The sequence below is a fragment of the Mesocricetus auratus genome, unplaced genomic scaffold, assembly GCF_017639785.1.
Source record: "Mesocricetus auratus isolate SY011 unplaced genomic scaffold, BCM_Maur_2.0 Super-Scaffold_100004, whole genome shotgun sequence".
NCBI classification, from domain to species: Eukaryota; Metazoa; Chordata; class Mammalia; order Rodentia; family Cricetidae; genus Mesocricetus; species Mesocricetus auratus.
The window spans coordinates 31269889-31292939 of record NW_024429189.1 but is presented as its reverse complement, the minus strand read 5'-3'; the positions used below and the strand labels follow the sequence as shown (position 1 = coordinate 31292939).

Here is a 23051-nt window from a genome sequence, read left to right as displayed (position 1 = left end):
CAACTATGATTTTTTTTTAGTTCTAAAATTTATAGCATGTGCTATATACTCAAGAAGTTGTGTGTATAACTCTATTTTCTCTTCCATCTTAATATGGGCGTGTGTGTGTGTGTGTGTGTGTGTGTGTGTGTGTGTGATAAAAGATGATTCATAGACTTGTATTTGATATATTTATGTTTCTTAATTTCTACTTAATTCTGATAGTAGGGACTTTTTTCCCTGAGTGTCATCCTTGCTTCTCTATTCCACCTGTTTGGACCTAAAATAACAAATATTTTAGAAACCTTTGTGTGTGTGGCAGTCTTAAAATGAAAAAAAATGTAGAAAGATAAAAGGAGTTGGGGTATAAAGCTGAGTGGAAGAAAACAAAGGGAGTCACACGGTGCAGAGAATCACAGGTTCCTTGAACTCTAGTGGTTCCCGAGGACGGGAGGACACTGTCACTTTAGCCTTGGACCACCCAAACACTCTCCTGTCTGTCTTTCCTCACTTTCCCCCATTAGTTATTGCTGTTGATTTAACCTAATATGTTTTATAGAAATTTGTGATGGACGTCAATTTTAAAATCAGATTTCTGATAAGAAATGAACTCTTGGGCTTCTTTACAAATAAATACATTACCTGTGAAAGTAGCTTCCTACCCTTGCATACCAGAACTAATCTGTTACAGTTGCCAGGAAAACTTGACAGAGCTTAATTTCTTCACAGTTCTGGGGTCTAGACGTCTAAAACCAAGGTGCCAGCTTGTTCCTTTGTCCAGACCTCCTTTGGCTTGTAGACTACTATGTCTTCCTCACGGTGTGTCCCGGATGTTGCTTCCTCCTCTTGCAATCATACCAGTCCTCCCGGATTAGAGCTTTGCCATTGCTGTGTCAGTTAACTTTGACTGCATCCTTAATCTCTAGATAGAACCACACTGGGTTTGCCCTTTAGTTTGTAACCTTTAAATATTTTTTATATGTTTGCATGTTTCTCCTTGTGTGTATATGTGTGCCAGGGTGCCTGTAGGGAGTTCAGCGTGCAGCTTCTAGGCCTTGATTCTCTTGTTCCATGGTGTGGATCCCATGATAAAACTTCAGACTTGGAGGTGAAGCCCTTTTAAATGCTGAGCCATCTTACTGGCCTTCAGCTGGTCACTTTTTAGGGGATACAAGTCCACCCATAACAAGTTGACAAGAGCAATTAGTAACACTCTCTTTGAGATGATATCTGTGCTAGGACTTTAAGAACGAAAAGGATAAAAGCTCATGACAAGCCCTCATTATAGGGGGAAATCGAGGACAAGGCCTGTGACTCAGGAATGTTTTTAGAATGTTCAAGAAACCAGAAAGAGCCATGACTCCAGAACTATTTCAGTGATTAGCAAAGAAAACATAGAGAACAATATTGTATAAACATACTACTAACACTTGATAACGCTCACTAATAATAGCTACTCATAACATATAATGTATTTTAGAAGGTTTTTGAGTTCATAGCTAATTTAAATAGAACACAGATTAACACCTTCTAAAAAGAAAAATCATTTCAATCTTAGGTTAGGCAGAAATAGTTATTATTCTGGTAACTAAAACTGTTATAACTCTGTAGTTACTTTTTGTAGAAATAATTTTGTGAAATGCAATCATTTTGAAAGGAGACGTGACTATATGTTTAAGATTTGTCCAGTATTAGCATATACAACTGTGAGATGGGCAGTGGTGGCACTCACCTTAAACCAAGCACTCGGAAGGCAGAGGCAGGCGGATCTATGTGAGTTCGAGATCAGCCTGGTCTATAAACCTACACAGAGAAATCCTGTCCCTCCAAAAGTAAAAATTACAACTGTGAAACAAACTCTCTAATATTTCTGAAGAGTTTAAGTTTATTTATTCACTGTTATTTTGGAGGGAATACGGGGGAACTCTGAAAGGTCAAGTGAAAGAACCAAAAAGGTCATGAGAATAAAAGAACTTCCGGGTAGAACACAAGCAGATCAAATGTATAGATCATATTTTTGTGATTGTTACTCCAAAATAAAACATTAATCATATCAAACTAACTCCCTTTTAGTATTGTCAAATCCTCAGTAATTACAAAAATAACTTTCAGACAATTCTGTAATCCAAAGAAGTTTATCTGTCTCAGATTTCCAAAGAAAGTTGTATTTCACCCTCCACAGGGACATCTAGCCATAGACTTACCTTGGGAAAAACACAAAATAGTCTCTAAAGTTCAGCTTGAGGACGTAGAAAAGCAAGCCTGATTTCTTTTTCAAAACCACACAAGACAAAACTGAGACTTAAGAATGGCAGTTATCAATACAAAGGGTACAAAATGAAAGGGTGTCTTTGTAGAGCAGACAACCAAATACAAAATCTGCCTTTTCCTTAGTATCCATTGTGCTGAAAGGAATGAGCATGTTGTTTATTCTTTTTTGCTTGTTTTTTATATTGTTTATCCTTATATTCTTATAAACTGACTGAAATGGTAGAGCAAAACTGAGTAACCTGTAGTCCTTTTTAATTTTTTTTATTTAAATTAGAAACAAGCTTGCTTCATATGTCAATCCCAGCTCCCTCCAGCCCTGCCCTCCCAGCCCTCCATCCCCCCACCCAATCCCTACTCATTCCCTAGGGAGGGTGAGGCCCTCCATGGGCGATCTCCAGAGTTTGTCATTTCTTTCAGGGCAGGGTCTAGGCCCTCCCCCAAGTGTGCAGGCTAAGAGAGCATCTCTCATTGTGGGATGGACACGCAAAGTGTGCCAGGTAACCCATAGTCTTTATTCACCTTTATTCCTATTAAAATTACAAGAATAGCATTAAGATCTGAATTTATTATGTGCAAACCATGATTTTTATATTTGGCAGAAAAAATCACTGTGCTGAATACTTTAAGGGTAACAGATTTAAAAAAAAAATCAGCATGACCAATACTAAACACAAGCAAACAGGCATCCAGGAAAGTTAGATGAGAGAGGTTTCTCAGACAATTGTAGATATCAGAACTCATGACCCAAAAATAAATACAAAACTGGAATAATATTGTAACTCCTAACGAGACTGAGTGAGAGCTCATGTGTTGTCACAAGTACGTAATCCCAGAAGGTCCAGGTCATGAGAGTTCAATACCTGCCTGTGGTCAGTGTTGTCTGACATTAAAACAAGCAAACCAAAGGAGACAAGAAGAAAGAGAAAATGTAGGCCAGTATACTTTATGACAATACATTTTAAAATTCTCAACAAAATGTGATAGGAAACTAAATTCAGTGATATTTTAAAAGATTGTTCCTCATAACCATGAGATTTCTCCCAAAAAATATAAGGTTGATTTAACACTTTAAATGAATATAATAAGCCTTCTTAACTGAAAATAAAAGAACAAAAACCCACATTATCGTTAAACAAGTACAGATAAAGGATTTGAGAAACATTTGGCTTACTAGTGCAATGTATAGTCGCACACACCTGCAGTCGTAGCACTGGGGATACAGAGGTAGGGGAATAGCTGCAAGTTTGGAGTTAGCCTGGTCTACTTAGGCAGTTCCAGGCCAGAACCCACTCATCAAGCCCAGAATAAGAAAACAGTATATTAAAGGTATGTTTATGAAGGGAATTTATGTTCACATGACACAGTCTTCATAGACTAGCAACAGCTCTCTGCATGTGGCAGAGACTGAGAATTTGACAGCAAGGGGTAGAGGTGGACAGGCAAAAGGGAATACAGCTTTTCTGTCAGACTTCTTTTTGTTTGGACCATCCTAGAAGGCACCTCTGGCTATTCTAATAAGTTTTCCCGTCTCAGTTAATCCTCCTAATAAACACCCTCACAGTTATGCCCAGAGAAATTTCCTTAGTTCATTCCAGAGCAACCAAATTCGACAACTATAGCTAACTATCATATATACATTCCGGAAAGAAAGATACAAACAAATGGAAAGCTATCCCAGAAAAACAATATTTTTACATGGCAAAATCTGTAAATGTATATATGCAACGGATACAGTTTCTACTGATATTCTACATAGTTTTAACAGAAATCCGTCAGTTGTTCCTCAAAGCCATAACATAGCTGAACATTACTGAAAAGTAAACCATGGGAACTTGTACCTCGTACATCAAAAATTAGTACGAAAACTAGGCAAGTATGATGTTGGGCTACTAGCACAAGAGAAGGCGTAAAAGTCTGTAGAATCAGACAGTACAGAAGCAAAACTTTATGGTGGAGGGATGGCTCAGGGGGCAGAAGATCTTAGCTTGCATACATCCAGACCACCTGCATTTGGTACCCTCATGCAGAATCCCGCACAACAAACAGGATGTATTGCTATGTATATCTACAATCCCAGTGCTTCCATGAGGACAATCAGCTGAGCACTCACTGGCCAGACATCTTGCTGCAGAACAGACAGCAAAAGAAACTCTGTTTCAAGAAGATGGAAGTCAAGTCAAGAGCTGACACTCAATCTGTTTTCGGACCTCTATAAACATATCATGACCTCTCTCTCTCTCTCTCTCTCTCTCTCTCTCTCTCTCTCTCTCTCTCTCTCTCTCTCTCTCTCTCTCTCTCCATACAAATAGTTAAAACAATTTTTTAAAGGAGAGAATGTTCTGCAAAAATGGTTAATTAACTTTTATAGTTACCTTGACAAATTTTGAGGGAAAATATTAACAGAAACTTCAACTGAAGCAATTGGATATCCACATGTAAAAGAATGGATTCTGCCCTCACACCCTGAAAAAGTTAATTCAAAGTGGGCCGAAGACCTAAATAAAAGACCAACATAATCAAACTCTCAACACCCAGGGAAAACCTCTAGGTCCCTTGGTGGACAGATGTTTTCTAAACTATGACAAAAATTACAAACTGTAAAAGACAAAACAGGCCAATAGAAACTTTTCAAAAGTTAACACGTTTAAATGGTCAAGAATAACGTTGCAAAAGTGAAAAGCATATTCACTAGATGGGAAGAAATATTTGTAAAGAGTATGCATATGAAGACCTGTAACAATTCCCAGTAAAGAGGGGAATAAACTGGTTAAAAGTCTGTCTGAAGGATACACGAAGAAAACTAACAAGTGCTGCTAGTAAGCGTGTGGATGCTGCTCAACATCATTCATCATTAGAAAGCTGCAAATCAGAATCACAAGGAAATGCCCAGAAGGAAAATAGCAGGAAAATAACTCATCCACTGTAATTCGGCAGGCAGAGGAAATGGGGGGAAAGCAGCCAGAGTAGAGAGAGATGTAGCTAATGAATTTTCAGGTCTAGCTGCTGAACAAAGACTATGGGGGAAGGGGAAGGCAAGTGCCACTCCCAATCATGTCAGTGGAGGAATCCGGGAATTGTTTCATTTTATTTATTCTGTCTTTTCTTTCTTTTTTGTTAGTTTCTCTTCTTCTTCTCCTCCTCCTCCTAACCCCCCATCCATTTCTCTGTGTATGTGTGTAACCAGTCTACCATTGGGCCACATCGGCAGATTCTGAAATACAAGTGAAGATGTTAAGACGTTGCACCCAGAGGTCTGGAGTGTATGTAAGTGGGGTTCAGGTGTGGTACTGGTCCTAGCGGGTGGGTGCCTAAAAGCTCCTGAAAGAATGAGATGATCTCAGAAAGTGGCTCTTCCTCAGGACATACACAATAGCAGCAGAGGAGCAACATCACAATTTCAAACAGAAGATGGGCTACCAAAGGAGACCAAGTCTTAAAAGCAGACAAGGATGGGCTTTGTGTCTATAAATCCCCAAAAGGTGTTCACACGCCTGCTCCTATGCAGTACGCTGACCATGTCCCGTGGTCTTAGAAAGCTTACTACGGGAAAACTTGACGCTTCCCCTGGATGCCTGCTACTCAGTGCGGTTGCTCCTTTCTAAGATGAGGATCTACTAATCCTCTTTTAGCCAGACAGATAGTACGTGCCTCTCTGCTGGAAGTCAGCCCACATCTCTTCCTTTTCTTTTCATCTATGCTTTGGAGCATACTTACTCTCCTTGTGCGTTTGGTTCTTGGTCTAATTTTTATATTTTTTATTGTTTTACTACAAGTGTGCTCTTGTGTTAAACTACAACGGCAAAGGACTCAGCATCCTGTAATCAGATGGATTGTAAAGTCCAAGTTTGTGATCGTTAGGCATGTGAGTTGTACTCTAGTTTCCCTTTCCTAACTTGCAAACAGTGTTCGCAATAGTGTACATCTCAGAGGGGCACTGTGAGGACTTAATAGGTGTGGATGTGAAAGTGCTTCTAAGCTTCTAAGAACGTCTGTTGATGTCAGAAATTTATTACTTTCGACCCTTTTCCCCAACAAAGTTGTGGGTCTTGAGTCATACTTTACTTTATGCAGCTTTAAGTATATTTTCTATCCAGTTATTTTCTGCACTTTTCCAACAAGCAAGGCCCAATATGATGATTAGGATGGTGGCTCCTCTATTTTTTTCATGCATCTGTCTTTTTATTAAATGTAAAATCTACTGATAATTGCATCTTGTATGCCATACAAACTTTTCTCCTTAACTATTAAATAGAAGCTTTAACAAAAGTCATTAGAGATTCTTTATTTGACTTGAATAAATTTCAATATTTGTTCATAAAAGGTTTACCGCAGTTAGATTACATTAACAAACATTATTAACCACTGTGTAAGCCAACCAAGTAAAATACTTATACTGCAGGTAAAACAAATCATTGGGTGTTTACAATAGTATTTGGATAGCTACATTTTTAAACATGGTTATCAAATACCCTATAATTCTTACTCAAATGAGGAAGATTCAGACAGAAAAAAAATGATGGCTCCTCCTCTTAAGTAGGCTCTTCACAAATCTGGCAGGAGGCTGGGAGCAGTGTTCTGGGGCCATTTGTCTTCCTTGGAGTGGCTGTGTGGCATCAATCGCAACTCATTCAGGAAAATAAGAACAAAAAGACCTGCCTGCCATTATATGCCCACTTAAGACCGCACACCTCCTTATGTGTTTCCTGGCATGAAGATTGGATGTTTCTACTCTGACACACACTCTCAATCTTTTAGGACTAGTCAATTAAATGGCACACACAGCCTCATAAAGACACAGAGTTTTCAGAAATTGTTAGGAGCACAGTGGCTCATTATGTGCTTGTGAATCATTTTGTGAGTTCTAGTTTCTTCAATAAATAATTGAGCTAGCTTTCAGCTTTGCTTAATATGTTGAAAACTCAAATAATTAAAGCATGGCTAATTAGGACATTTAAGTGCTGTATGAGTAACTATGCTAAGATGGGCCAAATTGAATTTAAGGGCACAGTCAAGGATAACGTGTTAAATGGGCAAATGTCAGCTATATAGAGCAGACAGATATGCTTTGACAGTAAACACTCTATTTCTTTAAAGCCACTGGAGTTTGGAACCACAAATGCAAAGCCGCCATTCTAAAATCACCCAACGATTATATTCCAGCCTCAACCATTGTTTGGAAAATGCTTAGAAAATGCATTTACTCCTCCAAGAATTTGAATACTGAAGTATTTTAATGAAATAATGATTCAAATTTGTTTCACATGTTTGATTATTTTCATACACATACTATTTACACACACACACACACACACACACACACACACACACACACACACCCCACAATCAATGACCAGAATGCTTTCCCTGTAATCTTACATCTAACCTGGAACAGAATCAGTCAGTTTGCATTTCCCCATCTTTTGGGTCACTAAGGTGAGTGTGCTGGAAGGGAAGCCCACTGCAGGCAGTGCACACAATTATTGCACAGGAGCATACATGTTGGAAGAGACCACCCACCTTTCCTGAGAGCCATGGTCACTGCTTAGTCTGGTGGCAGCTAGTCTCCCTAGTATGCAGACTACAAGATGGCCTTACAAGTTCCCAGGAATCCGTAGTCAGGAAGCAGATCTAATGACAGGTGAAGGACACACTGAACACAGCATTCTAGTGAAGCAAGTAAGAATTATCCAGAGGCACGGGAAAAAAAAATTACCAGATACCAGACCTCAGCCAGAGACTCTGCTTCAGTGAGTTTGAATTTGAGAAAAACTAAAATTCTTTTAAAAAACTGTGTTGGCTTGATTGCTTCAGGTTTTGGGGTTGACTTGCCTATTTTTGATTTTTTTGTTTTTTGAGATAGGGTTTCACAAGGTAACTCAAGCAGGCCTGGAACTCACTTTGTAGCCCAGGCTAGCCACAAATTCATAAAAATTCCCCTGCCTGATCAGGTCTTCCTGATGCTAATAATAATAAGCAGAAGTGGCCATGCTGGGCTCTAGAAACCCGTTTTCTTTGTGTGTTGCAGCACTAAAGAGTGAACTTACCTGACATTGTTTGTGTTAGGTGAGTGTTCAACCTCTGAGTCCTATCCACATCCCTGTACTTTTTATGTTTTTATTTAGACATAGTGTCTCACTAAGTTGTCTAAGCTGACCATGAACAAATTCAGCAGCCTAGACAGGCCTTGAGCTTTCTATTCACTTACCCTAGCCTCTAGATAGCTAGGAATATAGACCTGTGTCACCTTGGCACAGAAATCTATCTTTTAGACAGCATTCCACAGGGGTCCAAGGACCAAATTTGGGTAAATATTTAAATGAAGGTGCACATAAGTGAAATATTTCATATATATTATGTATTATATATTACACATTATTTATTACATATTAATATATGAATACAAATATATATCATATTACATATTAATATATACATACAATACAGACTAGAGCATAGAAAACAAGGCTGGGTATGTCCTTGATGGAGAATTATTTAAACACGGCTGGAGAGATGGCTCAGCCATTAAAGGTTAGGCTCACAAACAAAAATATAAGAGAATTATAAAAACAAAGTAATACAATATCTGTAAACTTAGTTTATTTTTTTTTTCACCCAAAGCTATTTCTGTGTTTCTGTTTGTAGGGCACATGTTAGTAATAAAAACCAGACATGACTTCTGTCTTCATGGTTTGAAGCTCTATGTCCCGTCAAACTCTTAGACATGAAAAATACACATACTCAATACTGAATGCACAGCTTCACCAAGGATGTGTTAGATGCCAAAGGCCAATGGGTGGTGCGGTGACCCAGTGTTAATACTCACGATCTTTGTTGTGTTAGTTCTACTCTAATGTAATTTGATGCAACATCCTAGAGTAGAGATGCAACGTCCACTGAGTTACAGACACTTGGTAAATCCCAGCAGGAAAAGAAAACCCAGTTTAAATCCTCCCTGTTCCAAGGATGGATGCAGCTATGTCTAGTCTAATACCAACATAGCCACACTTTGCAAGCCCTTAGTCTACAAGGGTACTATGAGCTTAGAAATGACCTTCCTACCTGAGGCTGTGCTGTGAGCCGTATCCTTTATCTGCACACATATGTTGTGCATCGTGCTTGCTTGGAGGTAAGTACTATTCTCATTACGCCAATGAGTAGTATGATTGATACTATTTAAATACTTTAGTGATATTTTGAGCCATAATATGACATATGCTAACTTCTCTAAATAGATTGTTGGCATTTGTAACTACTATGTGCCCATATAAATAAATGACTAACTAGGAAATCATAAAATATTCTATCAAGGACAACCTTTCTGTATCATGTAATTTAGAGATTGTAAAAGAAAATAGCAAACTCTTGGCTTCTTCCTGAGAAATCCAATAAATACCAGGTGACCAATAACCATATGAAAGAGAAAGGGACTAGTTTTTTTAAATACTTTGAAAAATTGGCCATATGCTGAATATGGTACTAATTTTATTTACATTAGCAACTGTAACATACTAGTTAAGGAGCTACATAATAGCCAAAGTATTCCAAGAGTAACTGCCTTGTTTATGTTTAAGTTAGAATAGAAGTGTGCTTTCACTTTTGCACAATAGCCTCGGCTAGATTTACATTGATAGAACTGTGATTTAGTTTATATTTAACAATAACACATAGAAAAATGTCCAGGATCAAACTACTTGGGAAACATTGACATAAATAACTGATTGAAGGACTGAATAGACATGGCTTTAGAAACATGAGAACCAAGTCTAGTTCCTGAGCACCCACATGAACACTGGACACTGGTGGCACCCACATGAAGGCTGGACACTGGTGGCACCCACATGAAGGCTGGACACTGGAGACACCCACATGAACACTGGACACTGGTGACACCACATGAAGGCTGGACACTGGAGACACCCACATGAAGGCTGGACACTGGAGACACCACATGAAGGCTGGACACTGGAGACAGCCACATGAACACTGGACACTGGAGACACCCACATGAAGGCTGGACACTGGAGACACCACATGAAGGCTGGACACTGGAGACAGCCACATGAACACTGGACACTGGAGACACCCACATGAAGGCTGGACACTGGAGACACCACATGAAGGCTGGACACTGGAGACAGCCACATGAACACTGGACACTGGAGACAGCCACATGAAGGCTGGACACTGGAGACACCACATGAAGGCTGGACACTGGAGACAGCCACATGAACACTGGACACTGGAGACACCACATGAAGGCTGGACACTGGAGACACCACATGAAGGCTGGACACTGGAGACACCAACATGAAGGCTGGACACTGGAGACACCCACATGAAGGCTGGACACTGGAGACACCACATGAAGGCTGGACACTGGAGACACCCACATGAAGGCTGGACACTGGAGACAGCCACATGAACACTGGACACTGGAGACAGCCACATGAAGGCTGGATACTAGAGGCAAGCATTTACAACCCCAAAGTTGCAGTGCAGAGACAGAAGGATACTGGGGACGTGACAGCCAGTTTTGCCAGAGCAGCAAGCTCCAGGTTCACTGGGAACTATTTTCTCAGTCAGTACGACAGAAGATAAAGGAAAACACCAGCATTAACTTCTGGATTCCATTTGTACATGCGTGCACACACACACACACACACACACACACACACACACACACACACACACACACACACACACAGAGTGGCAGGTGGTAGGTATTTAATGAATACTCCTGACCTAAGGAGACAGTTCAGCAGCTAAGACAGTTAAGTTTGCTGTGTAATCATGGAAATCTGGGCTCAAATCCTCAAGCCTCACATAAAAGAAAAAAAATGTGTAATCCTGTGTGTCTGTAAACAAGTGTTGTAGATGGTGGAAATGGGAGGGTGGCTGGACATTTTTGGTGGACAAACTCACTTCAGCTTTAGAGGGAGATCCTGTTTCAAAGGAATACAGAAGAAAGGGATACAGTGGGCTGCTCAACATCTGACTGGTCACATATTATCCATATACAGGAGGCGGTAGAGGGGGTGGAATTGGAAGCAGGGTCAGGCTAGAAACTCTTTGGTTTTTGTTTTGTTTTCTTTATTTTGTTTTGAGACAGGGTCTCTCTGTGTAGCTTTAGAACCTATCCTAGCACTCGCTCTGTAGCCCAGGCTGGTCTTGAACTCACAGAGATCCTTCTGCCTCTACCTCCAGAGTGCTGGGATTAAAGGTGTGTGCCACCAACACCTGGGCTAGAAACTCTTAATGCCTCCCCAGTAAAGTACCTTCTCTCACAAGGGTCCATATCCTGAATGTTCTCTAATCTCCAAAACATTTGTAGCAGCTAAAGACCAAGTATGCAAATACTTGAGCCTCATAGGAAACATTTTTCTTTTAAACCACCACAGTAAGCAAACCCATTGTCATGATCAGATGTGTGGAGCTTGTGCACACCAATAGGAATAGGTTAAAATAGCCTAAGATGTTACTGTTCAATTAACAACTTAGCTGTGATGGCAGGGCACACAAAAATGTTACTTCAAGGTAAGTTAAACAGACTGAGCCCCACATCTCCAAGTGTAGTCTAGTACAGCTGAATGAGTTTATTGTATCTTCTAGCCAGATCTCTTGCATTTTGTGAGCAAACTTAGGGCTGCAATACAGGAATTTAATGGAAGAATGCATACCCACCCACTCATACTGACACACCTCTATCCATCCTTCACTTCATGTATACATTCATTCAATATAATTTAATAAGCACTCACTTATTAAATGTCTGTGTATACTAGACACACACAAAAATGTGACGGCAATCAAAATAAGGCAGGGTCTCCAGACTTATGGTCACCATTTGGGTTGTACAGTAATAAGATAGTCACACAAATGCATATATAATTTCAAAGATAACTTCTCTAAAACAGAGTGCATATGCTTTGTAATTCAAAGGGAGGTCCAGAAAGGACTTCTCACAAGCACAGGACTACAATTAAACATTGAAGCCTAAATAGAAACCATGAGGCAAAGCAGAAGGGTAGAGAGAGACACAGAAGCCTTGCAAAGAGACAGGGGTGTTGTGTTGGTCTAAAGGAGAAAAGTTTCCCACAGTCTCCTGCATTTGAACATGACTCCCCAGGTGCAGCCTTGCTAGTGGCAGGCTTTGAGGTTAAAGCCTCGTGCCACTTCTAGTTTGTACTCTCTCCATGCTTTCCTTTAGAAATGTGGGGAGGCAGCCACCTGCTCCTGTTGCCACATCCCTTCTTGCCATGATGAACTCTTACCCTCTGGAACCATTAAGCCAAATACTCCTTCCTTAAATTGCCTTGGCCAGGGCAGTTTATCACAGCAACAGAGAAGTAACTAATACAGGTGTTTATGGGCTAGAAATAAAGCCCAGCATGTTTGGGGGCAAGAACATAATGAGGGAGGATCAGGAAAGACTAGTGGGAGAGGCTGTCCTAGACCTGCCAGGACCTGTAGTCCAAGTTTAGAATTTTTATCTTTATAATGAGAGCCGTGGCAAGCTATGCAAGACTGTTAGCAGAAGGATAATATTATGGTTCTCATCTTTAACAGTTTTATTTTCACCTGGGTGAATGCCAGACTCATAAATGCTATTTTGAGGTATTGGGCTTTCCTGTAACTCTGAGGTTCTAAGTGGTGGCCTGGAGAAGGAGCAGGTGGGAGGGAGGGAGAGCAGCATCAGGACCATGAAGGGATATTGGGAGGGCTTAGCATGACCCTCCCGGGGCTCTCTGATGAGCTCCCAAGGAAATAGTCATGTTAAAAAAAATACAACTTCTTAGAAGGATTTACACGTGGAAGAAATTTACATGTGGTCTGTGAGCTATATGTAAGGTTAGCTGTTCCATGACTTTCTGTGATTTTTTAAAAGATACTTATTGTGGTCCTCCTGGTTCAGTTTCTTTTTGTGAAAGTACATTATCAGGGCTAAGGAAATCGCCTGTATTCAGACGGCCCTTCTTAAGATTTCAGAGGGTAGGAATTCTGACTGATATCATTCCACCAAGTGGAATTATAACATGCAGCACTGTAAATAGGAATAGAAAACCAAGCCAGGCTTTGCCAGTGGGGACGTGTGGTGGAGTACAGTGAAGGCTAGGGGAAGTTCGGTGCTGCTTCGGAGGTAGCTTTTAAACTCGGCTCTGTGAGGTCCCAAGTTGTTGGAACTTCTACCTTCCTAGAAGTCTTTGACAGGTTGTATTTTTACCGCTGTAAGATAGTATTCCAGCTGCCCCGAAATCTTCACCTTCCTCTACACAGCCCCCCAACTCTCCCTCCCAGGCTACCAGAGTACTCTCTAAGCCTGGCTTGCCTGTCAGCAAACACACTATTTAGGAGTTGAACAGGCCCTTTGCAATGGCTGAGCCTGTCCATACCTGAGAAAGAACACATGAAGAACAAGTTTAGAATTTAGTTAGGCCATTAACCTTGTTTCTAATAATGCATGTCTTCCTCCCCCTAAGTCCACATCCCTGAAAGAAGCACAAGGAGACCTCTCGTGTTGAAGGATATTTTAAATGGAACATTCTCATATAAAACATTTTTTCCAAACTGGATTTCAGGTAAATGAATCATTTCCTGTCTTCTGGGAGTTTGTAAAAATATGTATTCTTTTTGTTGTCTGTGCCAAGGCTCTTTTATAATAAGTGGAACTACTGGTCACCACAGAAATGAATGGAGACAAACTATTCAGAATATTCAGGGAATCTTTTACACTGCCATTCATCTTGGGCTTGCACAATTGTTATGAAGCTACCTTGAATCTTAGCAGGAAAGAGTAAGTTAGGAACACTATGTAGGAATAGTGTCAGTGAATGACATTGCTTCTGGGAGCCGGAAGCAGGTCCCTGTTTAGGAGGAGTCATGAGAATTTTACCTAAAGGGAGAGTCTATCATTGATCTAGAAAATCTAAGAGCCAGTTTTAGACCTTTAAGGAGTTGATATTCCTAGTTTTTATAATTAGAGTATGGTAAAATAGGTCTAACCAAAACAAAAACAACAACAAAAAACCCAAAATGGTAAGATTAAGTAGATTGCATTACATTTGTTACTTGTATATATAAAGAGTTGTTTACCAAGGTAGAACATTACCATTTTTCTCTTTAGAAAAGAACATTCACGTAAAGTATCTGTTACAGTAAATCAAAGCAAGGCCCAAATTATATTTATTTCATTATTACAAAAGAAACTCATCGTTTTAAACCAGTGTGTCCTCTTCATAACTCAGAGAAAATGACATTTTATTTCTGAGCACCCTGAATAGGTTAGAACAAGGGCTGCTGCTAGCAAATGTGCCATCATTATGAGATGCAGAAAGAGCAGTTTAGTCCCTCCTATCATCAGCTTCTACATGCTGAATAGGGACGAAAGCAAGGTCTATCTGTGGAGCCGAGGGGGGTTGTTTTGTTATGAATATTTTCTTTAAGAGAGATCATTTTATGTTTTGTTTTCTTTTGCACTTAAAGCACAAGAGTATCTTCATCAGTCTGCGGATGACAACATCGTGTTTTATAATGTTGAAACAAGAGAATCATATGTCATTTTGAGCAATAGCACCATGGTACGTATCAGCATCTTTGACTGCCTCAGAAACCTTTGCAAGCACCCCGCTGACTCAGGACCACACTCAAATTCTTAGTGGTGATCTGGATACAACCCGTCTTCCCACCTCCATCTCCAGTGTCATCTTCTAGACTCGCTGAACCACTGCCCTCCTCCTCTGCTCTATCCCATAGTATCTTTTCTCTTTGTCAAAGTAACGGTGTAAGATATGAATTAGGAACCTAGAATCAAGAGAACTGAGATTCAACTTCTGTCACTAATGTGAAACTTTGGATAAGTTACTACACAACCCCAGCTTGCTATGCCTCAGTTCTACTATAAAGTGAGGGCAATAATGCTTCTTTAGACATTATTAAACCAAATAGCATTGAAAAGTGCTTAGTGATTGTGTAACGTAGGATAGATGTTGAATGGATGGTACTTACGATGCTTGGCTAATAGCATTCTTTCTTCCTGGGCCTTCAAGCCTCCTACATCTCTATCCTCGAGTACCCACTAGTCTTTCAAATTGAGCTCAAAGGATATCCTTGTAGTCTGTGTAACCAATTATCCTCTCCTTTCAATACTCTCACCCCCCTTAATGCTTTTTCAATGTTGTGTGGAATCACTTTTATAACTTTCTAATTTGCACTGTACTCATCTGCAAGATTTAGTATTATATGCTTTTGAAATTACTGTGTTTTTTTATTACATCTTCCCATAGTGTCTATGAAATCCCCTCATTTGTACTAGGTATGGCATCCATTTTTTAAAATTGCATTGAAATCACATGTGGGTATACCAACAATGTGATATTCCTTTAGAACAGAAAATTTATGTCGTTTTTTTCTATATTCTAACCAACTTCTTTATAATTTCAGAAAAGTGTGAATGCTTCAGATTATGGTTTGTCACCTGATCGGCAATTTGCATATCTAGAAAGTGATTATTCCAAGGTATCAACTACTTAATTTTGGTACATATGCATATATAGATATAATTATTTCTCTCATTAACATACAGGTTAGTGTATTAAAGTAGAAAAATTTAACTGAAACTAGGAGAGGAGGTTCCAACCAGTAGGTGTCTAAATCCATCTTTAAACATGTAAGAAATCCATGAATAAATAAAACATTGCTGAAACATACACAATAAGTTATATTTGACATTTCTTTATTCTTGTCATCTGGTTATCAAGTAACAGAAACCATTGTTTTACAGAGGTAAGAAAATTTCATTTGGGCATACTGATATCCATCAGAAAAAGAATAGTTATTCTGGTATCTCTAGAAGTCTTTGTCATCATAACACATTAGTTAATTCTTGTGCAATTTAGTCTCACAAAACAATACTGATATTCCAAACAGAAGGATCAAGGTGTAGCATATTAAATCATATATCAACACAGGAGTATACAGTCAATGTAGAATAGAAGAGGGCTCAGATTTTGTGTATTTGAAAGCCCAATCCTTTAGTGTTACTGGTCTTAATTTTCTCTTCCTGAATGGTGTAGATAGATGACAGTTATCTCACTCCTTTTCTCCATATGTGAAAAAAGTATAAAGCAACTTACTTTCAAATTAAAATTTTAGTAGTTCTTTTGAGACCGTTTCTTTGAGAAAGGAAGGAAGATAAAAGAAAAAGAAAAGTTTTGCTTTGACTGCACATTTCAGATCTTCCCTGAGATGATGCTCTCTGTTAAGCTTTCCTTCCTATTCCAACAGGGAGGTCACTCTGACCACTATTGGGTTCCCAGACAGAAGCTTATTCTCCTTTAACTCAGGCCCCAGTGACCCAAATCCTCAGAGATATGCATTTCAGCCTAATGAACCTTGTTAAGAGTTTGAAAGTCCTTTAGGAAACAGAATCCAAAACAATGCTTGCATTAGTCACTAAGCCCATCACACCCTCAAGTAGATAAAGGGCAGGTTTGTTCCATAGAAATATTAAGTTAAACTCTCCTATTTGTTTTGCAAGTTCTGTGTTTAAACATACACACCCAAAGAAAGGAAGATAGTTGTAACAGGTTGTCCTGTGAAGTTCCTTCTAACCAATTCTTACCAAGGTGTGATGCAGATGCTGGAGGCTATGAACATCATAGGGGCCTCCTTCCATTTAGAGGAGCATTCTGAGGACAATGGGTGTCAAAGATGAGTTTTTTATACTGTGAAATGAATCGGGGTATGCTTTGGATGGAGTTCCTGAGGTGCCCTCTGGAACCTGGACAAACAGCATGAAGTGTACAGTAAAAGTAAATGAAAACCTGCTTTGCATTGGAACATTTCTCCTCTAGAGCCCAGTGAAAATCTATCATTATTATTTGAATGAGCTTTAAAACTTTGTCTTCCGTCTTTGCCTCTCTTCCTAACAGCTTTGGCGGTACTCATACACAGCAACATACCACATCTACGACCTTCGGAATGGGTAAATCACCACTGTTAATGTAGCTTGTCTCTAAGACTCCTAGCGCTGACCTCAGTTTAAGACTACATTATCTTGTTACTGATATCACATATGTAGTTTGCAATAAATGTTAACCCACAAAACAGGGCAACCCTCCAATGATATAGTTACTTGCTTATTAAACTACTATTGTGTATTTTATATACAAATTATCTTTGATTTTATTAATTTCAAAGAAAAATGATAGATGTGTTACTTACGGAAATTAACACATGTAATAAAAATGTTTTTTACGATGCATGGGAATGAGACTATTTTAACTAGGTGACCCACTGCATTAGAAAGAAGCTGGAGACAGGAGGTAGGGCAACAACTATTTATTGTCTGGATACACATGCCACTTACTGATTTAAAACTGATTGTTTTTAAAATGTCAAAATTCTTGTCTTAATCCTTAAGGTGTTAAATATCTCTCAGTTATAGACCGAATATACTATTTTCTTCATTTATATATATATGCACATATATATATATATATATATATTCCTACTACATTAGTTAAAATTTAAAAGAAAAAAAAACGAATGTAGAGGAAGATTGAAGGACAGCATTCTAGACAGAAGAGTACATGATGGCTTCCAGGCAGAGAGAATACAAAGCATTTTAAAAAGAAAACATTAAATATCTCACTTCCACTGATTAGAGGAGAGCAGCCTGCTATGGAAGGGTGTATAAGGTTGAAAAGGATTTGGGGACTGAAAACAGGGGCCAGTAATGACTAGGTAACTATTAAAAGGAACTCAGATCTATTTCTGAAGACAAAAGGAAACCATTGAAGGATTTTATAGGAAATGACACAATCAGATTTGTACATTAGAAAACTCACTCTGGCTAATTGAGGAAATGGGTTAGTTTAGTTACTCATTGTAATATGATACCCTCTTTACTGTTATATAAAAAGAAAGAATAATTGTATGTCTTGAAGAGGTATTGAAAAACCTCTTCTGGGCTATTTCCCCTTTTGTCAAACAAGGAACAAAATAAATGTTTTAAAATCACGTCCTTATTTTAAATGTTCAGGGAAGAAATAAGACCTGGTTTTTTATAACATAGTCTCCACTAATCTAACGGGTTTGGAGTTTCCTTTCTGTTTCTATATCACCACTAAAGGCAAGAAGTATTTCCAGAGCTCTATAGCCTGAAAAGCATATATGGGAAAATGTAAATGAATTGAAAGAACCAACTCTACTCCTAAGAACCTTCCAGGCTGACAAGGTGGCAATCGTAGCCTTGTGGAGCAGTTTTATTCAGGCTTTAATCATGTTCTTTCTTTATCATTTAAAAATTCTTGAGGTTGAAGTTCACCACATAGAGAAGTACCCAAATGAAAATATTCCCAAATAAAATGATGATTATTGATTTCTTAACAATGGCTTAGGTAAAATTATGTCCTCTAACTATGTTACTTATTTAGCTTTTCTGTAGTAGAGCTAGGCAAACCATTGGGCTTGATGGTTTGTTTTCTGGTTTTATATGTGGATTTTTTGTATGTGTGTGTGTGTGTTCTGTTTTCTTTTTAATTTTTTTTAGATATTTTTGGCCATGTAAAACATATCTAATAATTTTAGTTGTAGATGACAAATTGATTGAAAGTCAAGTTTTGATTGAATACCACTAATCCAGTGCTTCTGAAGGTTATTAAAGCATCTAATCAAAAAGTCATTTGTAATTGATACCCACTAACATGGAAAAAAATCCAGTGACGTGTTACAGGGGTGTCTCATTCACATGCTAGGGTGAGTCTCATGTCCAGGAGCAGTTGATGAACACAAAACAAATTCTGTAGTTTTTGTTGTTGCTGTTGGGGATTTTTGGTTTTGTTTTTGGCTTTTATATTCTTATTTGTTCATTTTCATTTTTGTGCTTTTCAAAAGGAGGTAGAATGGATATGGGGTGAAACATCCTCACAATATATTGTACAAAAAATTTAATAAAATAGTCTAGCACAGAATAGTGAAGATAGTTGTGATTTAAGCAAGGTGGGAATTCATAGGTGACAGCTTTTACAATACGTTCCCTTTGTGGCATTTGTGACTCATAAAAACACAAAATGACAGCTCAGGTGATGTTCCAGTCATAAGGAGATATGCAATCGGATTTGCAACTTGCCATTGTTTATGTCATTGCATAGCTTAACTTTTCTCCATAGAGAAAACTTAGGCAGTTTTCTGTAACTTAGGCAAGTACAACATAACATTGTAAGTTAGGCAGTGTTACAATGTCAGTCAAATGAAATATGAATGTTAACTTGATACAGAATTGTGAAGCAGGTACAGAATGGCTTCTGATTCATCACCTTAAATGTATCTTTACAGTCTTGAAGACACTATTAAGATGACTTTTCAAGCAGGCAAACTTTCAGCATGGAAGCTTAAGATTTTTTCCCCTTTTTAAATTTAAATTTGAAACAAGCTTGTTTTACATGCCAATCCCAGTTCCCTCTCCCTCCCCTCCTCCCCTGTCCCCCACCAATCTCCTATCCCATTCCCTTTCTGTTGCCCAGGGAGGGTGAGGCCTTCCATGGGGGATCTTCAAAGTCTGTCATATCATTTGGAGCAGGGCCTAGACCCTCCCACATATGTCTAGGCTGAGAGAGCATCCCTCTATGTGGAATGGGCTCCCAAAGTCATTCATATACTAGGGATAAATGTTGATCCACTACCATAGGCACCATAGATTGCCCAGACCTCCTAACTGATAGCCACGTTCAAGGGGTCTGTATTAGTCCCATGATGGTTTCCCAGCTATCAGTCTGGGGTCCATGAGCTCCCCCTTTTTCAGGTCAGCTGTTTCTGGGGTTTCTCCAGCCAGGTTTTGACCCCTTTACTCATCACTCCTCCCTCTCTGCAACTGGATTCTAGGAGTTCAGCTCAGTGTTTAGCTTGGGTCTCTGCTTCTACTTCCATCGGCTACTGAATGAAGGCTCTAGGATGGAATATAAGATAGGCATCAATCTCATTATCAAGGAAGGGCATTTAAGGTAGCCTCTCCAATATTGCTTAGATTGTTAGTTGGGGTCATCCTTGTAGATCTCCCAACATTTCCCTAGTGCCAGATTTCTCTTTAAACCTATACTGGCTCCCTCTATCTCTTTTCTTGCTCTACTCAATTCATCCCCTGACTCAGTCTTCCTGCTCCCTCATGTTCTTCTCTCCCCTCCTCTTCTCCCCCCAAAAACTCATGGAAATTGAACAATGAGCAATTGCGCCTTGGTCAAGGAAGAAATAAAAAAAAAAAGAAATTAAAGACTTCCTAGAATTCAGTGAGAATGAAGACACATAGCATACCCCAAACTCATGGGACATTTTGAAAGTGGTATAAGATGAAAATTCATAGCACTAAGTGCCCACATGAAGAAACTGGAGAGTCATCACACTAGAGAATTAACAACTTAAAGCTCTAGAACAAAGGAGAAGCAAACTCACCCCGGAGGAGTAGACACCAGAAAAAAATCAAATTTAGGGCTGAAATCAATAAAGTAGAAACAGCTTATGATTCTTTAGTATATAAACATTGATGTGTTCTCATTGAAAAGCCACAAGAGCTCCACAATACAACTCACTTAGCTGAAGCTTGCAGGGACTCTAAACATCAAAGTGAGATTTTTTTTTTGGCCAATAAGATATCTGAAATTTCCCCATGGGTGGAGAACTTTGCAAGCTTAAGGCACACTGCCCAGTATCCGATCTGTTTTTCAGTTTAGCTTGAGATCAGATGTTCCTTTCCTTCTCTGATTTCAAGTCAGATCCCTAGGGAGATTGTCAAATGGCATCTTATTTTCAAGAATTTGAAATTCATATGCATTCACAGAGATGGGGGGTTGTGAATGAGAATATGTGGAAGAGCACATATTAAACTTGAGCACAGTTATAGAAACTCGGAGCTGGAAGGCACATCAGCGACCATCTTAGTCTGGTGTGTGCAAATTTTACAGTCTCAGGGGTTAAATGACTTGAGCTTTATTTGGGGTCTGCCCAAGAAATAGCAATGCAATTTTAAAGTCATTACCATCCCTCTATATCTCACGGAGGGTTTCTATAACACAGGGGAACCCTATTAGGTGCTCTCTAGATGACCCAGTCTGTAGACGTGTTAGCCATTTACTTTACTGTAATGCTCTGAAAACACAACAGTTAGGTGACTTTTAAACAGCCAGTGAGAGGATGGCAGCCACCGTGTATGACGTTACTACCTTATTCCTGTGTACCCCTCCTTTGATCTTGTAGAAGGGGGAATATTTCTTACAGACATTCTTAATTTTCATGGTTTGTTTACCTGTTTATACAGTTTTTTTTAATATCGAACACCAAGAGTTGTGTTTATAAATATATTTATTTATTTATTTTTCTTTCTTTCTAGGGAATTTGTAAGAGGATATGAGCTTCCTCGTCCAATTCAGTATCTGTGCTGGTCGCCTGTTGGGAGTAAATTAGTAAGTGTTTAGATTATAGAAGGGTTTAATCATTTAAATAAAAGAGGAGCCATTTCGTTTTGGCCTTTGTTAAATTTCCCTGCCTAAAAGAAAAAAAAAAGATACATCATGACTATTTCAGGGGCTAAAAATGGGAAGAGTTTGGATAAATTGAAACCCGTTTGAGAATTCCGCAAAACCTCAAGCTCATGGATACACTTCTTTAAATATCTCAGTCAAAAACTTTATCCTTATACTCAGCCAGAGTGCGTTGTGCCAGAAAACTCAGGAAAAATATGGTTTTCACAAGTTTCCCAGACTAGCTTCAGACAACATGAAATTTTGTCCAAGCTCTTATTTAAGGACGCTAAATAAAGATTAGATCTGGCTAGCTATTAATATTCAGGGATTTGTTTGACTGCCTGTCAATATGCACAATTACTTATTGGGTAATAAAAAAACTGCTTTGTAGTAGAAATTATTTCTTATTTGATGCAAATTTTTATATTTTTAACTTGTTAAATGATTTTAGTTGTGAATCCTTTTGCATTTGAATTACCAGCCCTTTAAAAGATAGTAGATAAATAATTGAATATATGTTGTTGTTATATTTGTTAGAGAATCTTCTCTTATTGACTAATTTTCTATAATTTCAAGGCATATGTTTATCAAAACAATGTTTATTTGAAACAAAGACCAGGAGACCCACCTATTCAAATAACTTACTCTGGAAGAGAAAATAAAATATTTAATGGGATTCCAGACTGGGTTTATGAAGGTGAGCTATATTTCTTTTCTACTACTGCTGTATTCGGCTTAAAACTTAAAATATACTCACTTTTTCAGGAAGAATTAGTTGGATGGCATCGTATTTTTATGAGTGGTTGTCCTTCTGACAACTGTTAACAGGTTGTGAATTGACACACCTTAAAAGAATGAAAACTTTGTCATCAGGGACCAGTGGAACCGCTATTCATTAATGTTACTACAAAGTATGTGATTTATATTCTAAGAAGTATTGGTCCTTAGTTACTGAGTTAATGTGTTAGCCCATGTTTGTTTTGCTAAAGAAAGAATTTTCCTTTCTGACAAGCAGGAAAATGTTCTTATTTTTTTATACTGACATCCTCTTGAATTTATCCTTATTTTAGTGCATGTAGTGCATGGGGATTCATTGGACTTGAGGTCTTCTAGTCTCTACTTCTCTAGTCCCTTTGTTTAAAAAGATATATGTGTATGAATATTTTTACATGGGCACACACACACAAATTAAACCTGGTTTAAAAAAACTTCTTAATAATGAAACTCAACCTCCACTGGCAATGTCACTCGGCAGTGAAATCACAGCCTTCTCTGTCTACTTTAAGCATT

The 23051-nt window shown here is 38.7% G+C and overlaps 1 protein-coding gene across 3 annotated transcripts in view; it reads left to right on the top strand.

Moving 5' to 3' along the window:
• Nucleotides 1-23051, top strand: part of LOC101843933 (fibroblast activation protein alpha) — a 73220-nt gene that overhangs the window by 3881 nt on the left and 46288 nt on the right. For all 3 annotated transcript variants that reach the window (XR_005877158.1, XR_005877159.1, XM_040745455.1), the window contains exons 3-8: nt 13728-13826; nt 14731-14825; nt 15688-15762; nt 17178-17230; nt 21629-21701; nt 22338-22458. Coding sequence is in view for 1 of the 3 variants with exons in the window: in XM_040745455.1 (XP_040601389.1) it covers nt 13728-13826; nt 14731-14825; nt 15688-15762; nt 17178-17230; nt 21629-21701; nt 22338-22458 (516 nt within the window). In the remaining 2 variants the exon portion in view is untranslated. The remainder of the gene's footprint in view (nt 1-13727; nt 13827-14730; nt 14826-15687; nt 15763-17177; nt 17231-21628; nt 21702-22337; nt 22459-23051) is intronic.